Genomic DNA, 27,904 nt, shown 5'->3' on the forward strand with positions numbered 1-27,904 from the left:
GAAGTATGATGAGACTGGGTGTCCGCGGGATGCGGATGATAGGCAGAGGTTTGCTGATAGGGAGAGTTATATCGATGTTGTGAGGGGAATAGAAGAGGAGCGGGGGGTGACTGGTGGGTACAGACTGTCGTCTGCTCTTGGTGATTCGCGGCGACAGTATCTGGTTTCTGCGATGAGGTTGTATGAATGTGGGAAGGCTGGGTGGTATGATAGGGTGATGGGGGGTTTTATTAGAGGTCAATAGGTCGAGAACTGATGCTTTGGCGCTGTCCCTGAATGAGCGAAGGTCCTACACGTTGAACAAGGATTGCAAACGACGTCAGTCTAGAGATCATTCATTCCCAATGGATATCCAAGACTACAGAAACTATATAAGAATTATGCTAATGCCACGGTCCAACAATGCCTATCAAATCAATCACCCCCACTAGCCATGCTCCGTCTACGCATCCCCGCCCTCGACTGCATCTCATACGCCTCTCCACGCTCCAAATCCCCCTCCACAGGAGCCTCAGCCCCCTCCCCCTCCCCACGACGCATCATCGACTCCCCACTGGCATCATCCTTAGAGGACGGTCTCCCAGCAGGCCGAGCTCCAGCTCCCTCTCCCTCAGCATCAGAATCACCATTTGCCCCATGAGTCCCGCCCACACTCTCCATCGTAAACGGACTAGCAGTAGGCGCATCCAGCGCAGCCAGCTCCTCACCCTCAAACCACAACGGAAACAAAAACGAGCGAACAGGAATCAACAGCAAAATAATAACCGGGAACCCAATCGCCGCAATCGTCTGCGTGATCGCAAACGTAGCCCCAAACCCGACCAGCTCCAGCACAACAAAGACCCAAATCGCGCGGCGACGCTTCACACGCTTAAGCGGGTTCGACGCAGCCGTGAAGGCGCGGTCTTGCGCGAGGAAGATCAATTTCTGCGTGACTCCATTGCCTTGCAGGGCTTGGACACCCATAATGAAGAAGAGGCCGGCCATGACGCCTTGGGGGATGAGGTGGAGGACGATTAGTAAGGGGCCGGTCATGGCGATTAGGGTGAGGAGGCCTTGGGCGAGGTTGCTGACGCGCTGTTCGACGACGTGGTCTGTTATGCGGACTGTCTTGCCTTTGTTGGTGTCGTCTGTATCGGCGACGTCGCGGGTGACGCAGAGGGCGGCGGTGTGGAAGGGGGCTTGGGGGATGAGGCCGTTGGGAAAGGGGATGCCGAGGAGGCCTGCGACGAAGGTTGTTAGGCCTAGGAGCCAGAGGTCCCAGTGGAAGCCGGCGGGTTTGCGGAGGGGGAATTCGGTTCCTTGGGCGATGAGGGAGGATACTGTATTATATGAGAGAGTGGACATAAAGGAAAGGGAGAGGGGAGGGGAGGTACCGTTATGGTCAAAGTAGAAGAGAATAGTCAAGAGCAGAGCAAACGGAATAGCCAAGAAGATATCTCCCACATCAATATCCCAAAAATTAACAAGCCAGCTCCTATCCATCGTAGGAAAGAAAGCCTTGCTAGTCGGCAGCGTCGCGACGTTAACGTCTCTCATATGACCGATATGGACAAACCCGGTAAAGAAGACAATCGTCAACGGCGTGCCATAATCCTCCAGAAACTTCCGCACGTAGCGCTGAAACAGATTACTGTTCCCCAGTTCACCACAGATCCAAGCACTCATCAGCACCAACAGCGCGACCATAATGCTGAGATACGCCGACGTCTCGCCGACCTGGCCCCACTGGCGCGTCAGCACCTGGATCCCTTTCTGGAGATAGATGCACGCGACGTAGAACCCGAAAATGTCACACGAGAAGCGAGTCACGTAGGTCAAAGCGTTGCATGCGTTGGTTATGGCGAGGAACCAGTGCATGATGAGTGACCAGCTTTAGCCAGTCAGCGCTGCGCTTCCGCACCCGCAATCTGAAAGGTGGGGGAGGGGAGACATACATCCCAATCCAACACATAAAAGCCAGATACGGCGTCCCCCGCGGCGCAATAATATCATAAACCGTATAATTAAACACAGTAATAGGCCCCGTCACGCCAACAATCACCAGCGGCTGAGCCGCCAGAAGGGCGAACACCACGGAGCCCAGCACGGACGCGAGAAGCACCTCGTTAACGCCGTAGCTCTGGTGCGTCTTTTCAAACATGTCCAGTGAGAAAGCCAGAGCGGGCAGGATACTACAGCGCGTTTAGTAACAATCTTGTTTCGCCTATCCGGAGCTCCGAGCAAGCCCCAGGCAGTAGTAGTGGTATAGTACGTACTTGGCGAAAAACATGTACACCGTCGCAGGGACGACCCGGTAATCCCACGCATCGGTCCAGTCACTCCAGTAATATGGAGCGCGACGCCTCACATCTTTGACCATGCCGCGGAAGAGTCGTACGCGCCACCATTTGGCTGAGCGCGTGGATGAGTGCGTGGTGGTGGAGCGTCGAGTGTGCTCCCGCGCGATCGGCTCGGGGTTGTGACTCTGCGGACGGTCATGGTCTTGATCATGATCGTGGTGGGAGAGCTGCGACTGGGAATGCGAATTCCACGGCTTGCGCGAGTGGGGAGCTGGATCAGCCTGGCTGCCAGCTGCGTTACTCCCGGGTGCCTGCATGTTGCACCGGTTGTTGAGCCAAGGTTGACGATGGGCGGGGCGGGATCCGGGAGGGTTAAGGGACTAGACCATGCTTTGATGCCGGAGGATCCTGATGTATGTAACCCACTTTAAACACAGGATGCTGACAGAGAATATCTAGGAGTCCAGACGACCTCGACAATAATTCGAGTACGTTTAACCGATGAGCCTAATGACAACGACGAAAATCATCTCGGTCGGGAAAACCTTCTTCCGTTGCGGTGTGCATCCATTCGCATACTACAGAGAGACTGTAGCAGTTCTCTTCATCTACAAGACAAAATATCCGAATCTCCATCTCCACCAATACATCTCTATACGAATGAAAAAGACAAATGAAAATACCCTTTTGACTATTAATCAACACACTAACCAGGCCAGAAGCCCTCAATTTGGATACAAAAATTACAATTCATGGGCCTGCGAAACGATCCCGTAAACAATGATCAACCCTGCGCTTCTTCCCCTTTTTCGTTCCCTTTCGGTCCTGGAATACCACAGACCATATGGCAGGTAGTAATAGATAGCAAAGATGATAAGAAAGAACAAAGACAAACTTAGACAATCCTAGTGATGGGTTGTTCAAGCAGGGGGAGGAGGCGGCGGGGGCTGGTCGCTGGGCGGCGGAGGGGGAGGTCCATCGCCGGGAGGCGGCGGGGGCGGACTGCCTGAGCCATAGTACATGGATGGCATGCCCGGCGGAGGCGGCGGTGGCGGCACTCCGCTCAGGCCCGGAGGGGCACCGGGGGGAGGACCGGGGGGAGCGCCCGGGGGAGCACCCATCGCTGCCATTGACGGATATCCGGGGTAGGCACCGTATCCGTACGCGGCCGGTCCACCCGGCGGCGGAGGGGCCGCCTGCTGCTGCCACGGGGCAGCAGCGCCCGGAGCAGCGCCGGGAGCACCGCCATAGCCACCGTATCCACCGTAGCCGTGATCGCCACCGTAGCCATGATCGCCACCGCGGCTTTGAGCAGCCCAAGGAGCTGCGCCACCCTGATCGCGGGAGCCGTAGTCGTCGCGGCGGGTGTCGCGGCGCTGCTGCCAGGGAGCCACGTCGCTGGCCGGCGGGCCACGCTGCCAGGGCTTCGCGTCGCGGTCGTCGTACTCGCCTTCGGGACCGGCTTCGATGCGGCGCATGGGTTGGCCGTCTTCGCCGGGGGCACCACCAGACAGTTCTTGCATGAGTTGCTAGTGACGTGAGCAAATGATATAGCAAATACAGTGTAGGGTGAATAACATACCTCCATTTCTCGGTCGACGGCATCGCCGCTGCCAATAGCCCTGCGGCCACCAACGCCACCGCCGTTGCGCCAATCGGAGCCTCTCTGGCGATCGGGACAGTCGCGAGCCATGTGCCCGGCGTTGCCACAGACACGACAGATGATGTTGGCGGTGAAGTTGCGCTGCTCAGGGCAGTCATACTTGCGATGACCGATTTGGCCGCCTGGAGCCGTTAGTCATACGTTTCATGATATGCAAGGGGGAGGAACGTACAGTTCTGGCAAGCCTGGTTCTCATCGTCACGAAGAGTACCGTTCAGGGCAGCCAGCTCACGGAGCTGGTTCCTCTTGAGCTCGTTCTGGCCTTCGGGGATGGAAGCGGCCTGTCTGGTCAGTTGTCGATCACGTCTCGCCAGCGGGGGTGGACTCAAACTCACAGTCTCAATAACGTTGTGCACCAACTTCTTAGCCTTGTTAACCTTTTCTTCCGTGTCTGCCATGATCAGACAGTGGAGATCTTCTTCCTGGTTACTAGCGTGAGCGGCGTCAGATCGACCCTTTCCTTCCTTGACGGAGCCCTTTCCACGGATGGCAATCTTAGCCCCGGACTCGGTCTCCATCTTCTTGAGGGTGTTACCACGGGGTCCTATGAGTAAGCCAACTTAAAAGGTAGCAAAGAGCTAAGTGTTAGTTGAAGGTGGTTTTATCAAAGATGGGAGAGCAATAATGAAGTGGTATCAAGCATGAGGGTTAGCAAGAAGCGAGCCCCGAAAACCATCGACGGGCGATGACTTCCTTGCGAGCTCGACTCGAGCCGTCATGAGGGACAGACACAACACAGGAACGGTTAGGAGTTAGAGGGTTAGTTATCATACTGAAGTTAATCTCTGGATAGTCATTCACTGGAACATAGACCTTCTCCTGGGTCTTGGTGGGACGTCTGTAGTCAGAAGGCGGGTGGTAGTTAGGAATGGTCTTCATCGCCTTTTCGACCAGCTTGTGGCGCTCGTCTTCGAGACGCTTCCGATAACGGTATTCCCTAGTATTTACACGTCTACCAAAGTTGTCGTACTGCGGGGGGGGAGAGGGCGATCTGCAGAGTTAGAACCTGGAGAGAATTTAGATGGGTGAAAAGGTACTAACCTGTCTCCATCCGCAGGCACAACATCGTTGATGCGAAGCTTCTGGCTAATCTCCTCAATACGCAAGTGAAGAGTATACGCCTCGAGCTGCTCGCTAGTGAAGTTGGCCATGATCATGGTGGGCAAGCCCATCAGACCAGCAGCCTTGTTCTCCTGGGCATCACCCCAACGGTTGCGCTTCTTGCGACGCTTGACGCCATCACTCGCGGGTTCCGCTATATCCATCAGCGGATGCGATCTTCTTTGAAAAGCGAAGAGGAGAGAGATGGACATACCTCGGATGGGGCTCCGGCCGCGCTTGAACCCGTTGTCCGATGAGGGAGTCGCAGTGCGGCTTTCATCTTCATGGGGTTCGTCGCCGGCGAGGCGACGGCGGCCCAGAGGGATGTTGTTGGAGCCTGTAATTCCTTGGTTTCGCCAGGCCATGATGTTGACCTCAAGGATGAAGTTAATAAAACTGCAGGTAAGTGTACTATGGATAGAATGATGATAGAAAAGTGAGGTGAAAACGGGATGATAAGCTCGGGCGAGGTGGCAAGCTCTGAGGTCATGTGACATTACTAATCTGTATCTTCTCTACTGGCCTCCCTCTACACAACACAGTCGACCATGACAACATTAACATTCCTCGATCAATGACTGGACAAAGAAATAAACAATAATGAATAACAAATTAATGACAATACTAGATTCATGTCTATCATATAATAACAACCCAAAGTATCTACCTACCTACGGTAGGTAACAAGAAGAAGGAAACTAATGCTTAGCATCAGCCTTCATCCCCTGCTGAATCCAAGCCCTCGCCTCAGCAGCCTGCTTCTCAGCAGCGTCCTTATCCTTCAGCACATCCTTAACAGTATGCCTAGTCGGCACATGACGTCCCTTCTCGACCCCCTCTCTCGCCGCCAATCTCTCCTCCCACTCCTTCAACTTCGGAAACTCCTCAATATCAATCCCGGCCCAGCCCGCAGCAGCCACCCACCCCCAAAGCGAAATATCCGCCAACGAGATATGGTCACCAACAAGGAACCCACTCTCCGACGTCTTCAAATGCGCATCCAGCACCCCGTACAGCCTGCGCGTCTCGTTCGTGTACCGCGTAACGCCGTACTCGATGCGCTCGGGGGCGTACCGCGAGAAGTGGTTCGCTTGCCCCTGCATGGGGCCGACGCCGGCGTTCTGGAAGTACAGCCAGCTGATCATCTCGTAGTGCTCGCGGGTTCCGGGGACGAAGGAGATCTTGTGGTCTTTGTCGTATTGCTCGGCGAGGTAGGTGAGGATGCTGCCGGATTCGAAGAGGCGGATTTTTTGCCCGTCCGTGAAGGTGTCTGTCAGCGCGGGGATGCGGCCGTTGGGGTTGATTTCGAGGAACCATCTGGAGGGATGTTAATATATGGTACTGCATGGTAGGTACTACCGTAGGTAGATGGGGATAGTATGGGGAAGGGTAGATAGTACGTACGGCTCTTTCTGGGTATTCTTGCCAATGTTGATATTCTCGACCTTGTAGGGGAGACTATACAGCTCGTCAGTATTCATTATCCAATTATTGCAAGAGATCAATAATCCAGTAAAAAAGAAAGAAAGAAAAAGAAGAAGAACATACCCCAACTCCTCCAACGCAATCGAGATCTTAATCCCATTAGGCGTCTGCGCCGTGTAAAGCGTAATATCGGGACGACTCATTTTGAAATGCGTAGCTGTAGTGCTAGTATACCTCCTACAAGACAATAGATAGAAAGCCTGAAGATGAGAGCAACGAGGACGATTCAATGCAGTGGGGAATGGGGATCCAGCACCATTAAATAGAGCTCCAACAGAGCGAACCCCGCTCACCATCTTACACTTTGATGATTAATACCTACCCAGCTACGGAGTAGCTTCGGAGACAAATAGTTAACTAACTAACCAGACTATTGGTGTTAATACGGGGCGAGGGGTCACAGATGATGCCATTACCGCTGTGGATGGCTTTCTGTCATCCCGCATCGGACCCACCGGATAACTGGGCGGATTTATAAGCTGTCAGCAAGCAGGACGGAGGCTTGTCTTGCGCAACCGTGCAGCTGCATACCTGCCAGCCATTGGTTGGTTGTGGTGTTTTTGTGCATGGGTGTTGAGTATGACGACTTCTTTGAGTGGTTGATTGATTAATCATAATTATTCAAGATCTAGATCTGGAGGAACGGACTAGAAGGTAGGGGTTGTCTTACAGGCTGAGAAATCAACCCTCTACAAACAGCTAGTCTATCCAGATGGAGATAATCACACAAGTAAAGCCGGTAATGCCGGTAATGCTGGATTGATATCAAAGGAATGTGGTATGTACATCCGTCATGTGCGCGTGCAAAAAATAAATCCCAAAAAATCGATACAATAGCTCATCCCATGAAGTGCTAGAAATTCCGTACCCAAGTGAAACAGTTTAAAAAAAAGAAACCAAATAAACCTATGCAAGCATCTACCATGTGAAACTCTCCTCGATAAAGTCGACCGTCGACCGACCTTGTCGCTTGCGGCACACGCGTCGGACGTCGTCGCTTAGACTGCCGTTGCCGCACACCAGCACGCCCATGGCGCCCACCTGGTTCTCGACTTCCATGCCGACCAGGGTGTCAACGTTGGGTCGCCCCGGGAACATCTGGACGGTGGTGCTCGGGCTCTGGATCTCGCGCGGGTTACGGGGCCGGGTGATGAAGAGCATGATCCGCAGCACGTCCCGTCGGCCGTCCATGGCGAGGATTTGCGTCATCCAGGGGCGGATCCATTCAAGGTGCTCGGGCGACTGGATGATCCAGACGAGGGTCACGCGGCGCGCGGCGACCGTCCCGTCGGCGTACCCCTGCACCAGATGGCGGACGAACGGGACGTGGTGGGTGATGCCCACGCCGCCAGCGAAGAGCATCACTGTGCCGTATGAGTCCATGGAGTGGATGCTGCCGTAGGGTCCCTCGGCGAAAGCGCGCAGGGTGACGCGGGATTCGGCGGCGTTGGCGGCGCGCTGGAACAGCTTGTCGGTGAAGCCCGTGCGGCGACGGATCAGGAGGGAAAGGGTCGTCTTCTCGGAGCCGAAGACCTCCTGCCGGGTCATAGGGATGCCCTTCTCGTCCGTGGCGATCTCCTCCTGCTGGCTCCACCCGACGGAGAAGGGGTGGGAGGACCACCAGCCAACGGCGGGGATGTACAGGTAGAGATGCTGACCGGGCTGGAACGACCAGGGCCGCGCCATGTTCAGGGTGATGCGCAGGGCGTCACCCGGGAGGGCCTCGACGAGGGCCGTTGTGGACGATCGGCCGCAGTTGCGATACAGGATCATGAAGAGACGGGTGGCGCGCTCGAGGGCCCAGAGGATGACGGCGGCGAGCAGGTACGACTGCGCCACCAGTCCGTCAAGGTGGACCCACAGGAAGCCGAACGAGACGGCCACCATGGCGATGTGGAGGTGGAGGAAGGTTTCGTAGAAGGCATGGCGGATGGGGGAGGGAGAGTGCACCATGAGCGCGACGAAGGCACAGCCGGCCTGTCTGAGTTAGTCTGCGTCGACCAATCCCGGATGGAATGACACTTACAATCAAGCCACTGAGGAGGAACGAGCTCTTCCCAAAGATCATACCGACCATCTGCCAACCGACTGTCAAATTATCAGCATTGTTACTTCTCTACCAAAAGACCTGATCGAGAAAACCTACGCTTTTGCGATTTGGGGATGGCCCAGGCGAAGATATGGGCGATGGTTTCCAGGACCACGATCCGCGCGAGCCAGCGGTGGATGAGGTTGAAGGTGTCAAAGGGCACCTGGAGCAACTTGATCAGGGGGTTGTTCCGGCCGGCCGTGAGCACGAGCGGGATGAGGTTGACGGTGGCCATGGTGCCGGTGCGGTTTCGGATGGCGCCGGAGACGGTGTGCTCGTCTTTATGGTAGGGAACGGTGACGACGCAGAGGACGACGTTCATGACGACGATGCAGACCAGGATCAAGGTGTGGAAGCGACTGGGCAGGGTGCCGAAGTTGACGACGGTGGAGAGCTGGAACTCCTGGTTGTGACGGCTGCGCAGCATGGGGGCATAAATTATATGGCTCTTGATTCTGGCGAAGGTGCTGTCGGCGGAGATGAAGTAGCGTTGTCGGTCATTGTTGAAGCTGGAGAGTCGTCGAAGATGGGCGCTGATACGGAAGCCGGTCTTCCAGAGGTAGATGAAGGCGGCCATCAAGCCGAGGATGAGCAAGCTCCTGCGGGCGAGGTCGTCGTTCAAACTCTCGAGCCACATGTAGGCGGCATCGCCGCCGCCGCCGCTGCGTTTTTCGATGTCCATTCTGTCCAACCAGGTATATCGATGGGAGGATTAAAGATGCAAACACAATAACCAATCAAGCAATCAATCCAAAGCAAAAAAAACGAGATTTGGAAAACGAGTCGAGACCAGCTCAACTATCGGGATCCCTGAAGAAGGGGTGTAGTGTAGGAAGGGGGTCACCCAAGGGAATGTGAATCGAAGCCGGTCGAGCGGTCGGGATCAGAAGAGAACCGTCGATAGGATCGAAATGTGAAAGTAAACGAGAGAGAATGCCCAGTTGACCTGGCACCCAAATCCACACAGATAGGGTAGACAGCGGAGGGAGACAGACAATGGCCTTGTTTTGTCCTGGTGTCTCGGTTTCTCCTTTGTTTTTGTTGCCGTATACTAAGACAATCGCTTTGAACCAGGGAACGGGGGCACTAGGACCAAGGGACCAGGGACGGCACGGTTAATTTGGTTGGATCCGGCCAAATTAAAGAAGGACGATCCAAATTGGAGCCGAGTGGGTAGATGGAGGTTGGAAAGGTGAGGTTGGTACGGAGTAACGAGGGAATGTGATGAACGATAGTGTGAACCAGTCACTCTTATTGAGGAACGAAAGACGAGAGAGGGAGGGAGAGAGAGAGAGAGAGAGAGAGGAAAGAGGGAGGAGGGAGAGTGAATCAGGGAAAGAGGAAGAGGGAGAGAGAGAGAAAGAAGCCAAGAAGCAGACGGAGAAATGAGAGCGCAGAGAAGAAGAAGAACAGTGGAGAAAAAAGGAGAGGCGAAGATGAAGATCAGGCAGGACCAGCAGTTGATCTGTCTCTATTTACCATTCCTGACTTGACCTGAACCTTTTACTTTGACATTCCTTGTTTAATTTGATTTCTTCTCTTTGATTAATTTATTCTCTTATTATTTGATTTGTTCAAAGTATAATAACCCTAGCCAGAGAGGCAAATGATCCCTCCTCACCGGCCATCCATCGGCCATTTGGCGGCAGACCAGACCAGGGAGAGGGGCACCTCCCTCCGTGGCGGCAAGGGCAACCTGCATGATCAGTGGCTGAACGACCCAGTCTGTGAAACAGAAGAAGAGCCAAAAAAAAGTGGGAGGACCGATCGATCTCGAGCAGGCTTTTAGTTCTGACTGGTTTGGGCCCTTACAGCCCGGTGGGGCTGGCGCTATCGTTAGAGCTGGTTGGTGTGTCTCCTGAATCCTGCAGGATGATGACGGGGATGGGTCTGCCTCGGACTGGATATAAACGGGGGGAAATACAGAATATTAATTGGATTGGGATTAGGACAATGTGCCGAATGACAAGGTTTTTTGTGTGTAGATCAGAGGCGAGTGGACTTGATGGACTTGACAACAGGCAAACACATCATATTCACATTCGACAGTTGGCAATCAACAATCAACTACGGAGATGCGGATCAGTCTCATGCGAGAAATGCTCCACAGTATTATGGCTTTACTGGGAAATAAAAGTACAAGAAGAATAAATAGAATTCAGCCTGAGTTGACAACTCGACCAGGAATCAACCCTATATGAGAATATCTATCTACATTCTTACCTTCAAGTGACTCGTATCAACCTACTATCTAGACCCTCGTATCTAAACCAGTAGAAGTAAACACCGACCGGGGTCATATACATACCTTATGATATTATCCGAATCCCATCCGGTCTGTGCTCAGCAACAGAACTCTACTTGATTAAATCCATCCCGAATCCCACTTATCAGATGGACATGATAGAATTTCTCCGTCTCCATGATCACCTGGAACAAATTAAAAGTATAATAACTAGAATATACAGACACCTGTCTAGGATCTACCCCTCTTTTCTTATTTTCTCTTCTTCTTTCCTTCCCTCGGGTCTAATATCCGCTAGAAACACAAAGTTGGCTTAGCGTTGAAGGAGTCCGTGACTGGGTGGTGGGTGGATGTGGATACGAAAAGGACTGTCGCTTCATATAGATGAATTATCCAGACCGTTTTCTGTCCTTGGGATTGCGAAATCTCTCTCTTTGAAGAGATAGATAAATCACGGAAAAATGCAATATAGAATCGGCTAATCCGTTTGTTCAACTACCGTGGACTATCATAGTCTACCAACCAAGGCAAGGTAGGTAACTACCGGAGTAATTACTCCTCACTATCCCTAACACACCAAACATCATAACAGAAGAAATATAGAACAGGATCGAGAATGAATGTTCCGGGTATCAATCAACTCAACCATCGCCTGACCAAACACCAACCCAAGTAACAGGGATTGAAAAACGCCAGGTAATAAACACAAACACAAACACCATTCATCCCCAACCAACCGAGTGGGAAAGCACAAATCAAAAAACCAGGTAAAAGGGAAGAGCAAATCGAGAGAATAGAAAGAGAAAAAGTAAAAGCCGGTGTATCTCAGAGAAAACTCAGCTCGTCTTCACTATCCTCGTCCGACGAATACGGGATTGCAGTGCGCCTCGGTCGGAAAACCGGGATCTTATTCCTACGCCGCGTGGGGGACGGCTCTCGCTCCCGAGGTTTCCAGTCCTCCTCTTTAGGAACGGCAGGTAGTGAAGTCCGACGACTGGATCGCGTGCGCACGGCAATAGGCTCCGTGTGGCTCCTTGTCGCTGGGGTGGTCGTCCTCGTGGTCGAGGCCATGGTCGGTGTGTGAGTCTGAGTCTGAGTCTGACTCTGCGTCGAACCCAAAACACCACTGCCTAGCTTATTGACGATAACGACTTCCACCCTTGGAGTCCACCTCGTGTCAATCCTTCCACGCTCCCAATGTTTCACCTCGGGGGTGTTCCGCCGCGCCGTTCTAGTGCGGGAGGCTACCGGGGCGGATAGCGCTGTTTCAGACTTCGTTTGAGCAGGGGAGGAAGACCTCGGAAAAATAAGGGGCGTGGAAACCCATCCGCTGTTTCGGTTTCGAGTTTGCGCCGGTTTCACGGACGATGACCGAAGCCTTTTGCGCAACGGAGGGGCGGGGCCGTCGTTGTCGCTATCGTCGGCTCCATCGCTGGACATAGGTGTAGGAATCAAGCGCTTCAGAGGCACGGATACGGATGGTGCGGACGAGGTCGCGCTGGATACGCTTTCTTGGGCGGGTGTCCCGGATGAGAAACTGCTGCTTGTTGAGCAGGCGACGGTCGATGGGCGCCTGGACCGGCTCCCTATGGGATATGCAGTCGGCGCGACCGGTAGAAGCATCGGCAAGGTCCTGGCTTTCGGGGCGGGCGTGCGGGCGATCCACTCGCCGATACTTTCTTCCCATCGGTATAGACCGTGCGATTGGCTTCCGGGGGGGCTGGACTGCCCTCCTTGTGCTTTCTGCTCGCGTGTGAGCGACGCGGCCGCCGCCTTCTCTTGGACTTCGAGTGCCCAGGCGTGGTCGTCTGCGTCGACGGTTATCTCGGCGAGTTCCATGGCTGTCTCGGCAGCTACTTTGCCTAGGAGGGAGGAAATCCCGCGCGCGTCTGTCAGTGAGGCGAGCTGCAGGATGCGGACTTGGACTTCGAGCGGCGTGGGGGACTTCTCGCACTTGCGCATCTGTCCGCCGTAGCGGAAGACCTGCTGCGTGAATTCGGATAGTTCTTTGATCATGTCGGGCTGCGCTGCTAATGATAGGAAGAAGGCTTCGATGTTGCGCCGTGCGAGCGGGTCCAAGGGGCGGGTGGTCGCTGGCGATTTCTCGCCACATAGTAGCATGCAATGGCCTACCAGGACATAACCCCGTCGTAAAGACTGGTAGCTGGGTCCGTTGACCTCGTGCGAGAGAGTATGGATGCCGGCAGCGCGTTGGACCTGGAACGCCAGGCTCTGCACCGTCTTTCCGGCTTTGACGCCCGTTGCCTTTTCGTCCGTTCCGGGACTCTGCGACCGCGCGATGCACATGCCACAGAGGGCAGAGACCAGGCTGGAGGTGAGATTGCTGAGCGCGTCCTGGATGGGGATTGGACACGGTGATGGGTCCTTTGGGAGGTGCGGCGCGTTGTTTGAGGTGCGAGTGTTGCCCCGTGGACGGCCAGGCCGTAGCGTATTCAAACTGTTTAGCTGCGACGTCGTCGTCTTTGCTTCTAGGCAGATGTTGCCCGATGACAGGATCACTGCTTCGACTAGCCGCGTGGCAGCAGCGGATGTGCTCCCGTCCGTAGACAGCGACTTGACAGCGCCATCCACGCATCGTTTCCACAAACTGGTCACCATCCACTCTGGCGGGATAGCCCCACGCGCAAGAAGCCTGCTCAACTGCTCAAAGACAAAGCCCCGTCTGGTAACAAATCGAGCGTAATAAGCGCTTAGCAGCTGAACCGGATCCTGAAAATTGCGTGGTGGCGCAGGCGGATCAAACGACGTAGGATAGTCGTACGAGACAACGGTAGTCAGATATCGGGACAATAGCAATTCAAACGCGTCGGGCTCGTCATGGCCCATGCATTCTTCCAAAAGTCGGCACGTAGCCACCTTGCCAATCCAACCGTTCTGCATCATCTCCGAGACGAGGCGCATGCCCTGCGCGCGCACAGCCTCGCGAAGCGGCTGCCACCCGTTCCCGCTGGGCGCATAGTGCGCTTCCAATTCGGTAAAATATGCGTCGCACATGTCCACGTCGCCCTCTTCCTCCTCCGCTTCATCCTGTATCTTCTGCTCCTCGGCGATAAACCCTGGCAGTCGACGCACCGTCATCGACAATAGCGACCGCGCCCCGCGACCGTGCTGTCCGCTCGGAGCCCGCGTATTGTTCAAAAAGTTGACAAAAATGCGGTCCAGCAGATGCGCGATATCCACGAGTCCCGCGTCCCCAGATAAATCCAGAATCTGCTTCCACGAGCCCTGGTACGCCGGAAACCAAGTACTGGAGGTAGTCCGCGGCGCCCTTCGCTGCTCACCAGTACCACCAACACCCCCCGGAGCCAGCGCATTCCGAAACAGCTGCTTCCTCACAGACGACCACTCCTCTCTCCCCTGCACAGCAGTCCCCGTAATCAACGGCGTCGCAATCTCAATAGCCCCCGGCAACGTCTTCGGAACCTCAGGACTCCGAATCGTCAACCTACTCCGCTTGCGCGCCCCATTCCTCTGCCCCCGACTCGAATAATTATGCTTCAAACGGCGCTTAACCTGCTTCCCCGGAACCCAAGCCGGATCGTTCGTCTCCTCGTCGTCGGAGAAAGCGCAGCTTTCGGCAGGTTCGTGCGCTTTCAACAGCGACGTCGGCGGCGGGGGCGGCGAACGCGTGCAGCTTTTACCCCTGCCCTTGCTCTTGCTCTCGGATTTTTCGTGCTTTGCCCTCGTTCGCAAATCCGCTATGCTGGCTATGATCTCATTGTGTTTCTCGAGGCGGTGGTGGATGGATGTCAAGGGGCGTAACATGCGATTTGCCCATTTCGCGGTCGGTCGGATGTCGCCCATGTTACGCCAATCGCCAATCGCCAATCGTGCGGGCTGTTTTGCAGAATCAATATGAAAGGGTCAGCATTGCGCCTATATATACACGTTTCTTTCTTTCCAGAGTGAGTGAGCGAGTGAGTGAAACTGTACCCAATTCTTTGTCTGGCTTATCGGTAATCCATGCTATCCTATCACTTGTGTCGGTATCCACCCAAAAAGAAAATAACAAAACAAAAAGGGTCCAACTCCAATGTGAAGCCCAAAAACTGTGCTGCTAATATGCACTCTATCAAAAAGAATAAGTATGCTGCCTCTGGCGATATCAAGCCATAAGATGCAGGTCGGTCTTCCAAAGCAACGGGCGTTGTTGTTGTGATCGACGTAAACATGCGACCGGGGCACCGAGAGGAAAAGCGCCGTGATCACTAAGCAGGAACAACAAAGGACAGTGTCACGTGCTTGCCATACAAAGAGTTTCGAGTTTCTACAGTCAAGAAGAACAAGTCATGAAACCCACATCAATTGCAGGCTTATGCTAATCATTGCGTCGCCAGTCATATATAAATATAGTATACATACAGAACCATCCAGCATGCAAGTCGTCCAACCATGCTATGCACAACTGCCCGCGATGAACAATCAATCATCTCATCCATGCCAAATAAAATCCACAACAACCAAAGAGTAGGGAGATTTCTGTAACAAAAAAGAACAGATAGAAAGAAAAAAAAAAAAGGCCAAAACAAGGAAAGATCCCGCTCATCCAACGTGTCGTCCCCTTAAACCTAAGGGGTTTTCAATATACCGAAACTGTTAACACAAATCAAGCTAAGAAGGGAAGGCATATATTTTGGGTTTTCGTTATAAAAGGATCAGCGGAGGGGAAGGGTTTTTTTTTGTTTTTGTTTTTTCGCTTTTAGGACGATGTCTTCTTCGAGCCACGGAGCTTGGGGTTGGCGGTGGCGCTGCGCTTCTTCTTGGGGCGAGAGGCGCTGGCTTCACCACCCTCGATGAACTTGAGCAGCTCGTCGATGTTCCGAGCGTCCAAGCCGGTGCCAGCCGCGCCGGACGCCTCAGGTGCGGACTGGCCGACCTGGGGCTGGACCTTGGTGCTGCCAAGGATGCTGCTGCCCATGTTGATCCGACGCAGTCGGCGGGCTTGGATGTCCTTGGCGTGCTTCGCAATGGAGACCGCGTTCTGCGTGAGCTGCTCGAGCCACGTCTCGGCCTCCTTGGTGTTGCGGTCCTCGGGACCCAGCTGGCTGAGGAAGATGTTGTAGGCATCACGCATCTTGCCGACCGCGGCCTTCGAGTCCTGGTCGAGCGCCAGCGCCTGGGCCAGCTGGAACAGGATCGTGGCAGTGTTGATGGACTGCTCGCCGAAGAGCGACTCGCACACCGACAGGGACGCCTCGAACCACTTCCGAGAGTCCTTGTACTGCTTCAGATGCTGCAGCATGACAGCGGCGTTGTTCATGGTCGTGATCGAGTCGGGGTGATTGGCGCCGTAGATGATCTTCCACAGATCCATGGCGTGCTTGATGTAAGCCAGGGCGATCTTGGTGTTGCCCGAGGCGTGCTCGAACAGACTGAGGTTGAGGTAGCTCAGGATGGTGTCGGCCGAGTCCACACCCAGAGTACGCTCGGTGACGATGACGGCCTTGCGGGCCAGCTCCACGGCAGCCTCCTTCTCGTCGGTCTGGTAGTAGAGCATGGACAGCTGGTGGTAGAGCTTGGCAACCTCGGGGTGCAGAATGCCGTAAATCTGTTCGTGCAGAGACAGAGACTCCAGGATCAGCTCCTGGCCCAGCTCCTTCTGGTTCTGCATGAGCGAGATACGACCAGCCTCCAGGGCTTCCTCGGCCAGCGAGCTCCGAGGCGAGGCATCCCTCACGAGAGGCACAACGTTGATGATGTCGTCGGGGACGATCGACACAGCGGTCTTGTCCTCCACGACGACGCGGGCCGGGGCTTTCGTCTCACCGCCCTTCTTCTTCTTGTTCTTCTTGGGGGCCTCCTCAGGTCCGTTGCCATTGGCGGCGGGCGCCTTGGCGGGCACCTGGGACTTGGCGAAAGCGAAATCACGGGCGCCGAGCTGGATACCAAGCTTGAGGGAGACGTCACGGAGCAGCTGCAGGTGGCGCAGGGCGTTGAACCAGCCCGCCTCCAGGGTGAAGGCATATCGAAGGGTGACCTGCTTCTCGATCTCCTCACGCAGGGTCTGCGGGCTGACCTTCTCGAAGGAGAAGTCAGACTCGGGGTAGATCTCGCGCAGGGACTCGTCGACCTCGGCGCGGGGAGCCGGGTTCACATCCGCACCCAGCAGGCAGTTCAGCAGGTGGGCGAGACAGGATCCGGTGAAGGGAGCAGCGACGTTGCGCAGGTACTGGTTGGCGGTGTGCTTGAACGCACGCGCGATCATCTCCTGCACCAAGAGAGTCGACAGAGCATCAAGGCGAGAGCCCTTCTCCTGGGACATCTGGGCCAGCTTGCCCAGATAGCGGATGTTGATACCGCGCTTGTGCAGAAGCTGGCTGAGAGACCGGCCGTCCATCGGGAAGCCGACGTCCCCATCGTGCAGGTCCTGGACGAGCTCGGGCATGACCTTGGTCCGGAGGAAGTCGCAGGTCTGACGGACCTCCTTCTCGTCGCTGGCCCACGCCTCCTTCTCTTCAGCCGTCTGGGGGACCTGGCCGCTGCAGACGTCGGGGTTCAGAGTGAGGGAGAAGCCGGAGATGTCAACGCGCTCCTGGTTCAGCTCCTCCTCGCTCTTCTCCTCGGAGCCCTGCTCCTTCGATTCGGATTCGGAAGTATTCTTAGCGTCTTGCTCAGCCTTGGCGGCGCGGCGGCGCTCGACCTCACCCTTCACGTACTGGCTCATGTTGTGTCTCCAGTAGGACTCGATCAGCTCCAACCGCAAGACCGACATCCGATGAGGATAGTCGGTGTTGGCCTGCTCCTCCTGCCAGGCGACATCCAGAGGAGTCACCCGGTAGAGGTCGAGCACGTACTTCCGGCCGTCGGTGCCAAGGAGACCCTTGGTTTCGACACTGCCTTCCAAGTCGTGGCGCTGGCCATCCTTGTCCCAGACGGGGTGGTTCTTGATGCGGAGCGCCTTGGACAGCTTCTCGAAGACGGGAACGAAGTCAGGGTGGGTCGCGACGACATCCTTGCCCTCGACTCCACCGTAATCGATCTGGTGCTCACCGGGCTCGCGCTGCTTGAAGATACCGGGAACGATGCTCTGACCGACAATACGCTTGCCCATATAATCGACCACGACGGTTCCGGGGGTGAAGAGACCGTCAATGTCGAGCTGGTTGACCGCCTTGATACCCAGGACGTCCTTGCCCACCGCCACGCGGGCGGCCTCATCACCGCCCTCGGAGGCGAAGGTCCCGACACCGTCGGCACCGAACGAGTAGAAGATGTTGTTGTACACGAAGATCTGGGCATCCCGACCCTCGGTGGGGTTCAGGGGAGCGACCTCACCCTTGGCAACCAGGACGGCGCCCCGAGCCGCCGCCTCATTGTAATCGGCAAACAGCTTCGACGTGAGGCGCTCGCGGAAGACGCGGTCCTGCACGGTATCGCGGGGCAGCTCACGGGTGGTTTGGAACTCCTCGTTCCAGTCCCGCAGGGTCTCGGCGTTGTCCACACCGGAGATGAGGTAGTTCTCTTGCGAGCGGGTGATGTCCGGTTGGTGGGCGTTGATGTTGGCCGACGGCGGGGGACGACCCAGGGGCTGTGGGGGATGGCGTTTTGGAAGGGGAAGGTGGTCAGGAGATCTTTCTGGTTGTTGTACTCCTGGAGGGCCTCGAAGGCGGAGTTGAACGACGGCGACAGGTGCGAGATCAGGGTCAGCAGGGAGTGGGCGCTGCCCTTCTTATTGGGGATGGCCTTGGGGAACGGATCGAACTTGGCGTTCGAGCACTTGTTCACGAAGAACCCAGACACGTGGGCGGTGATCTGGAATTGCTCACCCTCGTTGGTGGTCACCTGCAGGTAGAGCAAGTGGCCCTTCTGGCGCAGATGATACGGAACCGGGTTCCAGGCCGAGAGCGAGATACCCTTGATGGTCTTGGGGAGGGGAGCTTCGGCCCGGGGCAGGATGGTCTTGAGTGCCGAGGTGCCGGCGATCTCGTACTTGGAGAGGGCGTGCTCCTTCTGGGCATCCGGTTTCTCGGAGGCGGCATCGGCGGCGATGGAGTCGTGTAGCGACAAACCGGCCTCGACACCCTGCAGGTTGTCCACGCGATCACCGGCGGCACCGACCAGTTCCCGCATGCGCACGACGTGCATGCGGGCCTCCTTCTCGGTGTAGGCGTCCTCGACCAAAACGATTTCGGAGTCGGCCTTCAGGTCGGGGACCTCGGACAATTCGAAGAAGTCATTGATGCGTTCCCCGTTGAACTCGAGGTGGAAACAGGTGTACTGGAAGGTGCTGGGAAGCTCGACAATGGATTGCCGGACATCCTGGACCTGTTCCTGGCTGGAGACCTGAGAGAGATCAATTAACCTAGTGCCCCGAGTGACACCATTTTGTTTGACAACCTACCATCACCTGAATCTTGTAGGGCTCGTGGGGAAGCTTAACGGTGACCTGGAAAAGGCCTATCGACGGTTAGATTCGGAAGACAAGAACAATCCCACCAGACATGCGCAGAAACATACCACCGTTGTTCTCCTCCTCCTGAGCACCAGCCTCATGGTTTCCATTGGTGAGCTGCTCCGGAGACTCTGCCATTAAAGTTAGCGATGGGCGTCCGCATTCTGTTTTGATGAGCGATTGGCGTACCTTTCGAGATCTCCTGCTGGCCATTGGACTGCGCCATTCTGACGGATGGAGTGGATCAACAAGAACCAAAGAAATTTATATAGAAAAGATAAGATCTATAACCTAAGCTGTCATTCGACAGCTTTCCGACTTCGACCAGCGGAAAGGACGAAACCGTAGGTGTGAGGGAGAGAGGGAAAATAAAAGTAAAAAGAAGAGAAAGAATCAAAGGTGATATGATACAAAATGGCAATTGAAAGTCATGAAACAACCCCGTACCCAAACCGAATGAAGGGAAGGAGAAATGAAATGAATCAGATGGATGCAGAAAGGTTGAAGCTGGAGAAAGTTCCGTTTCGGCGAAACCGGGCAAGACAGAAAATTTCGCTGCGGATGCGGAATACCCTCGGAAGTGCTCGGGCGGTGGGAGAAAACCAGCAAAAAAAAAAAAATAACCCACAGCAAAGTCTTGGCCCACAGTCCACACATCGTCACCATGGAGAAAGTGGATTGATCCTTCGTCCCCCACAGAATCAAGAGATTTGATTTTGCTATTTATTTGTTTGTTTGTTTATTCTTGATCCTTTATGATACTCGAGTGTGTCTTGTATTATCTTGTCGGTAGATATCTGAGTGTGTCTACTCCCTCGGATCCATGGCATACCCTATTGGGTTCTCCGCGTATCCGTACCAAACGACGGGCTTATAGGGACGACTGATAGGGACGACTGATAGGGACGAATAGGGACTAGGCACCTAGTTACTGGGGAGACTCAAGAAACACGTCTACTGCCAACACAGAACCACAGAAATGGATATGACTCTGAGCTTCGTTCTTTACAATTCATACGAAAAGTGCGATATATAAATAGATCGAGAAATTGAGATTGCGATACGGTATTGACCCACGACCCCATAGAACCATACAGTCATAGTCCATACAATGGGGATTGTGATGGTCAGTTCAACAATTGTATTGGGTTCAAATGATACTCTAATCTGTCACTCTATCAAGTCAATCAATAATTATTAAATGCACCGATAGCCAACTCACATCAATAAATGAAGCTTCAGCCACATTTCGCAGCATCGGGAATCGCCAAGACGCGCCGATCTCCAGTCATGGAACCCATTTTAGCGATCCGAGGCGCAGCAAACCCGGAGAATTATCCCCAACCACAACAACCACAACAACTGTTGACGTCTCGCTCCCTTTTCACCTTCTTTTCCCTCTGGACAGCTGGCGGTATTCTTTCTTCTTGTCACTCTTTTGTTTCCTAGTTCAATCTTGCTTTCCATCTTTCCCCCTCACTCTCCCGAACGCGACTTGCCGTTGTTGATCGACAGCCCCTGGAGTCCACCCACTTCGCTCAATTCCCCTTACAATTTCAGCCACTACGTCACTTTCACCTGAACCAATTTACGGTCGACTCGGGAAACTTTATCACACTCTTTCAAAAACTTGCCGAGTCTGATTGGCTTTGTCCTGTTTCGTTCATTCTTTTTTCCCTCTTTGTTTTCCTGATTTTTCAGGTTTCCTCTCTCTTTTCTTTCCGGCTTTTTTCTTCAACTGTAGGCCAAGCAAATACCGAGCCATTGGCTCCATTTCTCCTGGCCAATCGTATATTCCACGGGGAAAATGCGATTATATCGCCATGTTCGGCGACCCTTGTCAGTCGCGTCCCAGATGCGGCTGGGTTTATACCGGTCACCCAGAACCCTCCGAGCGGCCATAATCCATTCGGGACGGCCGTTTTCTGGAGGCCCCCCGGTGGGTGCCCCCGATCCTCTAGATCAGAATTTCGAGGACGACGACAAACGGGGTAACGACTCGGATCACTCGTTCAAATCTACTATGTTTAAGATGTTCGAAGCAGCGGCGACCACGTTTGCCTCGATTGCTGTGCTGGGGTAAGCTCATGACTCTATACAGTGTGCGTTCTGTTACTGACTGGGTACCAGCTTGGCGGGGTACTCATACCATCGGTACTATAAATATCTCATCTTGGAAAAGATGGAGAACGCCTTCAAACCGGGCGATCCCGCCTTAGAAGTAGCCGGTGTGGAGTCGGATAAGCATGATTATCACCACGAAGAGCACTGGATTGCCCGCGACCAACAGCCCGATGTCGATAAAATCATTTCGGGCGACGTGACTGGCCGTTACTTCTTGTTCATCGGCGAGAAGGGCACGGGGAAGACCTCCATGCTCCTCGAAGCCATGCGCAAGATTAATGGGGAGGGTTGCGCCATGTTTGATGCCCATGGGGACCTGGAGATTTTCCGGATCAGATTAGGGAAGGCGTTGGATTTCGAATTCCATGAAGAGTGAGTAATTCCCATTCGTTCGTTCGTGCGGCTTGACTACCTGGCCTATGCTCGAACTGACCCTTCTCTCAGTTACATCGGAAGCCTGTTCAGTATCAAGGGTCCGCGCGACACCACGGCCCTTTTGGATATCGAGCGAGCGTTCAACAAGTTGGAGAAGGTCGCTCTCACGCGGAGACGTGAGGGCAAGCCTCCTCTGATCCTCATCATCAACAGCACCCACTTGGTCCGGGATGACCATGATGGACAGGATCTCCTGGAAATGATCCAGCAACGGGCCGAACAATGGGCCGCCAGTAATCTGGTCACCACGAGTAGGTGTTGGATCCGGCCAACGAAACCTGCGAGTTGCCAGTAGCTGACTTTGGAACAGTCATGAATAGCGACGATTACTGGGTCTACGAGCGCCTGAAGCGGTATGCGACCCGCATGGAAGTCATCCCCGTGACGGACCTTCCCAAGACCACAGCCATGGACGCCTTGAAGAAATACCGGAAGCAGTATTTCCGCCAGGAGCTCTCCCAGGAGGTGCTTGAGGAGATATACAATAAGATCGGCGGACGGCTGTCTTTCTTGAACCGGATCGCCAAGGCTGAGGAACCCCTGCAGCTCTGCAAGGAGATCTGCAAAGCGGAGAAGACGTGGTTTCTTAACAAGTGCTGGATCCTTGGCGAGGAGATGGATGACGATGTCATGGATGAGCAGAAATTCTCGGTAAGCTCCCGGTCTCTCAACATATTGCCGCGGCCTTTACTGATCAGACCCGATGCTAGTCCGCTGCGATGGTTCTAGCCAAGGCCCTTGTCGATCGCGAAAAGGAGATGGAAAAGGAAATGAGACACTATGACCCGACGGAGGGCCATGTCCTCCCGCAAATCCCTCTCCATGAGGCGCGCGAGATCATGACACGGGCCGACTTCATCCAAATGTACGATCACGAAAACATCTTCACGATAGATTCGCGGGCCATGGTCCGCGCCGATTCAGTCCCCATGCAGAATGCTTTCCGCGAGATCTGCTCACGCCCCGGATTCGACGAGCACCTGGAGGGGACTCTCACGCGCATCGGAGACATCGAAAGCTTGGGCCGGACTCGAGAGCTTACGATCAAGGATCTGTGGAATGGTGGGAAATACAAGCTAGGCCTCTTGGACAACAAGGGTCGCAGCACTGGCTCGGCTGAATTTTCGGTGATGGAGGGGAATGATGAAGACGATGGAGACGAGACCGAGGTGAAGGTGCCAGTAGAGGTGTCCAAGTGTTCGGGGGCTTGATAATACCCATTTGGTTAGTAGCTACTTCGGCTGAGGGCTCTTGTACAGTACCTAGGCGGATTTGTGTATACCCTTTGTCTTATAGTTCACCTTTTGTACGATTTGTACGACATCATCTATAGAATTATTGCAGGCGGATAGATCCGAGTAGATCACGGTCAGACATTTAGATTATTGTTCGATCATTTATCGCACCATGGTGTTGCTATAATGAGAGAACCTATCTATTGAAGTTGCTGTGCATGGGCACTACTATGGAGATCTTATGACATCAGCCTGCCCCAGACGTACATATGTCATCGAAAGCAATACCTATGACGAAGGGCGCGAGATAGCCAACTTGTCCGTAAGATTAGCACTTACTCCTGTTTCTATGTAAGGTCTTTTCACATAGATCTTTTCATTTAAAATAATCATCTGTGAATATTCAGCTATTGATGTTCATTTGTAGATCCTTCTCTTATAGATATGAACGCGACAATGTGCTAAGGTTTCATTCATACACCCGCATCAAGCTTCCATAAACCCACGTTTTAAGCATTACAATGAAGCTCACTCGGGACACATTTAACTATCCCATCCACTCGGTCTGCCTTGAATAAGGTGGGGCGCGGAGTGGCTTCTGCACAAGATAGACTCAGTCGATGGCGCTTGGTGACATCATCACGTCATCACACGTACGACATCCTGCTTTACTTCCCTCTCTCTTCCTCTTTCTACATCATCTGCATCTCTCGCAATTTAATATCACTTCGAACTCTCTTCTTGTTTGTATCCTTCAATTCATTCAATTGAGCACAAGAAGTTACATCTATCCCATTAATCTCACCATGACACCACCAAAAAAGGAAATCCTCGAAACCCTCAGCCAATCCACCGTGACTGGCAAAGAAGTCGCACAAACCAAGGTGCGCAAACTCGCCAGAAAGACTCGTCTGGAAAGAGTCCTTCCACCAGTCCGCTATGCTCTCGTCGTTCTCAGCAGTCTGTACCTCAGCTCCGCGCTATTCACACTCTCGTCGCACATCACCGGAGAACTGGGTCGCGTGAGCAAGCACTTCGAGGGCTGGTGGCAGGTGGGGGGACTGGTCGCGTGGAGAGCTGTTGAAGTTGGATTGATGTGGATTTTGGAGTTCGAAGGTGCGATCTTTCTCTCTCTCCCAACAATGGATTGTTAGCCTCAAGAAGCTAACGCAGACAATTAAGGCCGAGACGTCTGGACTCTCGCCTTCCTCGCACACCTCCCAACCTATGCGCTCCTAGCCTCATTCTACAACATCCGTCCAACGACCATGCTCCTCGCCTACGCAATCACAGTGATCTCCACCGCTGCGCCATTCACCCTCCTCCGCAAATCATCCAATGAGAAAGAATCCTCCGGCGGGACCTCCAGTAACCGCGCCATCGTCCAAGACTGCGCCACAACAATCTACACCACCCTCGCCGCAACCTCCATCTTCACAGTGGCACTCTCCCTCAGCTACGCAACCTGGCTCCCCGCCCACCTAGTCGTGCACTTCGACTACCTCCCCGACATCTCCGTCGTGCACGCCGGGCCCGCGCGTCTCCCTGTCCTCTTCGTGGCGCTGTTGCCAGCCGGTTGGGCCGCGCGAGACTTTCTCTTCGTGAGCTCAGCGGAGTCAGCCGGTCCCACGGCGGACGATGACAACAGCGACAACGACGACACCAACGACAAAGCAGGCAAGAACAAGCGCGAAGGCGAGTATCTCGCCTGCACGGTGTACCACAAGCTGTGGGGGCAGCTGTCGCCGAAGACGAGGGTGCTCGTCACGCGCACGGCGACCCTCGCTGGTATGCTGGTGCTGAACACCGTTGTTCAGATTGCGGGCACGGTGCGGGGCGCTGATGTCGAGGGCGCTGCTGCTTGGGGTGCGATCTGGGCTGCTGCTGCTGGGACGGTGGGTGCGACTTATGCGTGGATTGAGGCTGTCGATGGGGTGTAATTGATTGACTCAGGATTGGAGTGGGGGGACTGGGGAAGTGGACCGAACATAAAAGGGTATCTTTTTTTTCTTTGTATATTTTATTCTCGTCTGGTTGAGATTGGCGTTCTTCTTCTTTCCTCTCATTGTTCATTTTTCATTTCTTCATCTTCTGTTTCCTTTTCATCACTCTTCCCTTCAGCTTGTTTTTATCACACATCGCAGACACTCAGTGTAACATCACAAAATGTATTATAATGGCAACAAAATGTTTAATGGTTGATGGTTGAATAGGTTGTACAATCATTATCATTATACATCGCTATACTAACCAATCATACAATATAGCCCATCAGACGAGACTCTATCCTGGCAACTAACAGGCGGGTAAACCAATATTTGGTGGCATCCGCAAGACGCGCCAAAGAAAGGAAAATATCAATACTCCTCCATCCCCGCCCCATTCAACCCACAAGAACTCGAAACCCCACTCCTCATCTCACTCTCCCTCTCACTCTCACTCCCCTTCCCCCTCGGCATCAACATCCCCGGATGAAAAACATTAAACACCACAACAGCGACAACCATCATCGCCCCATCAAGCGCCACAAAGTACCTCTCATTCGTAATCAAATACCCACTCCACCCCTCCGACAGCTCAATCGTGCGATATATGCTGCGGGTATAAATACACAGCACGGAGAAGATCATCGCCGCGAACAGCGGCACCAGACTCCCTGACACAGTCCTCAGCAACCGGTATCGCAAGCACCGACGGACGAAATCCGCCGCGCACGCGACGAACACTGTTATGGAGAACATCTGGAACACGATCCCCGCGACCATGATGTGTGTGCCTGGGTCGGTGTTGCCGTTGGGTTTGCTGGTTTCGGCGGAGGCCATGGCGCCGCCGATTGCTTGGACGATGAGCGAGATGACGTCGCAGGTGCAGAAGATCCAGAGGTAGAGGCTGGGGGTTAGGATGGAGGATTGGCGGCCGAGGAGGTGGATGAATTGGCCGAGGAGGATGTAGATTCCGGCTGTGAAGAAGGTGGGGGCTGTATTACTGTTAGTAGGTAGGTTTCGTTGTTTAGAGCGTAGTATAGGACTGGGGTTTTGGGGGGGTGATGTCTATCACATGGCGGCGCAACGGAGACCCGCCCCCACAGTTCAATCAATCTGGGGAAGTCAATTGACCTAGAAAGTTGGGAACTCACCGATGATGAGGGTGGAAATCTGCATAAGAAATGCATTCATGTTGTATGGACATTGCGCTGACCAGGTGCGTCCTACCCAGCCGAGGATTTCCGCTATCGTATACATCAGCCCATTCAATCCTTTTCTGACAGTGTAAGAGGAACAAGGAAGAAGAGGAACATACTAAGACATCCCACTGAAAACACAGCACACCACCAAGTGCGCGTCCACGTCATTTGCACCATGTGGGCGAGCAGTGAGAGTCCGAAGAGCGCGAGAAACACGATGCCTGCTGCTAGGGAGGGTTGGTAGCCGTATGCGGTGCCGTGGCCTTCGATGAGGGCGTAGCAGCCTGTTTGAAGCTGTTTTCTGAAGTCGGACATATTGTAGATAATGTAGAGGAACTATCAATGGAGAAGATGATGATGATCTATCAATGGAAGAGGAAGAAGAGCATAAGAGAGATCAGAGACTATCGATATGGTCAGACAAGGAAGCCCACTCTCCAACTCCAACCGTCTAGTTCATTAACGTAGGATGAGAATGATATGTGCAATGAGTGAATGACGGTGTTAAGTAACAGTAGTCCAAATGATTGAGGAGATACAAAAAGGTACAGGAGAACGAAAAGCTGGGTATTGAATAACCCTAGTCTAGGGATTAACGGACAGTGGGCTTCCTGAGATCAAACAACCCTCATAACGGGAAATCGGCTCTACACATGAGGGGGAGGGATTAGAAAAAAAAAATAAAAAAATATACTACGTCGACTTAATTTACATACTGCGTGCTGCTGCGGGGCGTGGGAATGGGAAGTATCTCCACCACGGCAGTTCGTAGGACCTAGGTAAGTATCTGGTCCATGGCAAATTGGCGATCATCAGTGGAAGGAATATGGGTCTTGTCCAATGATCAATCTTCAATTCCAGTATCCAAAGTGAATGCAAGGATCAACCACTGCAGGATACTGCTTACCTAGGTAAGTTCTTAGGCAAGCCCTAGGTGATGTATGAGAGCAATCTGCATGATACACAAAGTGTGACAGTGCACCCTCACAAGCCTAGAGTGGAACAACAACCAGGGGCCATGAAACTCCGACACAGACATTAAAGCCGGGCTATCCATCGCATATTCGGCAATCATACTAGATAGAGAGTCCATCTGCAAATCACGAACCAGTCCTTGCTCGCAAAGTCCGCCTATTCGGGTTTAGGGCACGTTCAGGCCGATCCGACGTTCCCGAGTTTCCCCTCTAGTTAGGACGCTTGGGGCATTTCCCCTCTTATGATATAGGACTATTCTGCAACTCCCGCCGCTAGGTCGGTCCAATTCCTGTCCGGCCCTATGCTTGTTCGGACGTCATTGTGTCATTGTGTCATTGTGTGTCATATGGAGTAATATATTTTGCTTGAAGACAGAAATACTACAGATTCATCGGGAGGATATACACTTGGGAATAGAGTGGGTCCCATCAGAGTGGGTTGAAAACACATAGTACCAGCTCTACCCGTATATAACAGGACAATCCTCATTATTTTGAGTTTATAGAAGTTCTGGCTGTAGGATTGCTTCTCCCAAATTGGCTTGAATGTCTATTAGATTGCAAATCATTTTTCATATTTAATTACTGGTTGATCAATTTCCATTATTTTCTATTCTACGATCTAGGAAAGGGTGTAAGAATATATAGGTGCAAACTGTACTAAACTCCCGAGG

General features: G+C 53.6%; 9 protein-coding genes across 9 annotated transcripts; 2 read left to right on the forward strand and 7 right to left on the reverse strand.

Annotated features, from left to right (window-relative positions):
• Positions 1 to 414: 414 nt before the first annotated feature.
• P168DRAFT_300890 (anion exchange family protein) lies at positions 415 to 2,741 on the reverse strand (the record flags this gene model as incomplete). Its single annotated transcript, XM_024838479.1, has 4 exons — positions 2,259 to 2,741; positions 1,938 to 2,174; positions 1,377 to 1,873; positions 415 to 1,322 (listed from the first exon to the last, which is right to left on the reverse strand). The coding sequence occupies exons 1-4, from the start codon at positions 2,597 to 2,599 to the stop codon at positions 415 to 417; spliced, it is 1,983 nt and encodes a 660-aa protein (XP_024696726.1). The 5' UTR covers positions 2,600 to 2,741.
• A 209-nt stretch (positions 2,742 to 2,950) lies between these two features.
• bbp (putative zinc knuckle transcription factor/splicing factor MSL5/ZFM1) lies at positions 2,951 to 5,470 on the reverse strand. The gene is made up of 7 exons (XM_024834735.1): positions 5,261 to 5,470; positions 4,987 to 5,200; positions 4,719 to 4,936; positions 4,281 to 4,504; positions 4,118 to 4,226; positions 3,865 to 4,067; positions 2,951 to 3,811 (listed from the first exon to the last, which is right to left on the reverse strand). The coding sequence occupies exons 1-7, from the start codon at positions 5,409 to 5,411 to the stop codon at positions 3,203 to 3,205; spliced, it is 1,728 nt and encodes a 575-aa protein (XP_024696727.1). The 5' UTR covers positions 5,412 to 5,470; the 3' UTR covers positions 2,951 to 3,202.
• A 274-nt stretch (positions 5,471 to 5,744) lies between these two features.
• On the reverse strand, positions 5,745 to 6,674 carry P168DRAFT_228380 (glutathione S-transferase family protein; the record flags this gene model as incomplete). The annotated part of the gene is made up of 3 exons (XM_024833130.1): positions 5,745 to 6,363; positions 6,451 to 6,504; positions 6,595 to 6,674. The coding sequence occupies 3 exons, from the start codon at positions 6,672 to 6,674 to the stop codon at positions 5,745 to 5,747; spliced, it is 753 nt and encodes a 250-aa protein (XP_024696728.1).
• Positions 6,675 to 7,449: 775 nt separating this feature from the next.
• P168DRAFT_230390 (ferric reductase family protein) lies at positions 7,450 to 9,302 on the reverse strand (the record flags this gene model as incomplete). The annotated part of the gene is made up of 3 exons (XM_024833232.1): positions 7,450 to 8,508; positions 8,558 to 8,619; positions 8,678 to 9,302. The coding sequence occupies 3 exons, from the start codon at positions 9,300 to 9,302 to the stop codon at positions 7,450 to 7,452; spliced, it is 1,746 nt and encodes a 581-aa protein (XP_024696729.1).
• Positions 9,303 to 11,343: 2,041 nt separating this feature from the next.
• P168DRAFT_323319 (uncharacterized protein) lies at positions 11,344 to 15,021 on the reverse strand. The gene is made up of 2 exons (XM_024840677.1): positions 14,820 to 15,021; positions 11,344 to 14,723 (listed from the first exon to the last, which is right to left on the reverse strand). The coding sequence occupies exon 2, from the start codon at positions 14,688 to 14,690 to the stop codon at positions 11,691 to 11,693; it is 3,000 nt and encodes a 999-aa protein (XP_024696730.1). The 5' UTR covers positions 14,691 to 14,723; positions 14,820 to 15,021; the 3' UTR covers positions 11,344 to 11,690.
• Positions 15,022 to 15,191: 170 nt separating this feature from the next.
• Positions 15,192 to 19,772, reverse strand: P168DRAFT_286288 (translation initiation factor 3 subunit CLU1). Its single transcript, XM_024836315.1, has 5 exons — positions 19,468 to 19,772; positions 19,344 to 19,409; positions 19,228 to 19,283; positions 18,408 to 19,169; positions 15,192 to 18,345 (listed from the first exon to the last, which is right to left on the reverse strand). Exons 1-5 carry the CDS (start codon positions 19,502 to 19,504, stop codon positions 15,586 to 15,588), a joined length of 3,681 nt encoding a protein of 1,226 aa, XP_024696731.1. The 5' UTR covers positions 19,505 to 19,772; the 3' UTR covers positions 15,192 to 15,585.
• An 859-nt stretch (positions 19,773 to 20,631) lies between these two features.
• On the forward strand, positions 20,632 to 23,196 carry P168DRAFT_262283 (ATP-binding protein). The gene is made up of 5 exons (XM_024834736.1): positions 20,632 to 21,357; positions 21,409 to 21,774; positions 21,847 to 22,088; positions 22,148 to 22,488; positions 22,548 to 23,196. Exons 1-5 carry the CDS (start codon positions 21,086 to 21,088, stop codon positions 23,046 to 23,048), a joined length of 1,722 nt encoding a protein of 573 aa, XP_024696732.1. The 5' UTR covers positions 20,632 to 21,085; the 3' UTR covers positions 23,049 to 23,196.
• Positions 23,197 to 23,777: 581 nt separating this feature from the next.
• Positions 23,778 to 25,012, forward strand: P168DRAFT_262285 (uncharacterized protein; the record flags this gene model as incomplete). Its single annotated transcript, XM_024834737.1, has 3 exons — positions 23,778 to 24,188; positions 24,255 to 24,695; positions 24,747 to 25,012. Exons 1-3 carry the CDS (start codon positions 23,879 to 23,881, stop codon positions 25,010 to 25,012), a joined length of 1,017 nt encoding a protein of 338 aa, XP_024696733.1. The 5' UTR covers positions 23,778 to 23,878.
• Positions 25,013 to 25,429: 417 nt separating this feature from the next.
• On the reverse strand, positions 25,430 to 26,576 carry P168DRAFT_262289 (RTA1 domain-containing protein; the record flags this gene model as incomplete). Its single annotated transcript, XM_024834738.1, has 3 exons — positions 26,373 to 26,576; positions 26,209 to 26,301; positions 25,430 to 26,049 (listed from the first exon to the last, which is right to left on the reverse strand). The coding sequence occupies exons 1-3, from the start codon at positions 26,569 to 26,571 to the stop codon at positions 25,430 to 25,432; spliced, it is 912 nt and encodes a 303-aa protein (XP_024696734.1). The 5' UTR covers positions 26,572 to 26,576.
• Between the last annotated feature and the right edge of the window lie 1,328 nt (positions 26,577 to 27,904).

The sequence above is a fragment of the Aspergillus campestris genome, assembly GCF_002847485.1.
Source record: "Aspergillus campestris IBT 28561 chromosome Unknown P168scaffold_1, whole genome shotgun sequence".
In the NCBI taxonomy this organism is placed as follows: Eukaryota; Fungi; Ascomycota; class Eurotiomycetes; order Eurotiales; family Aspergillaceae; genus Aspergillus; species Aspergillus campestris.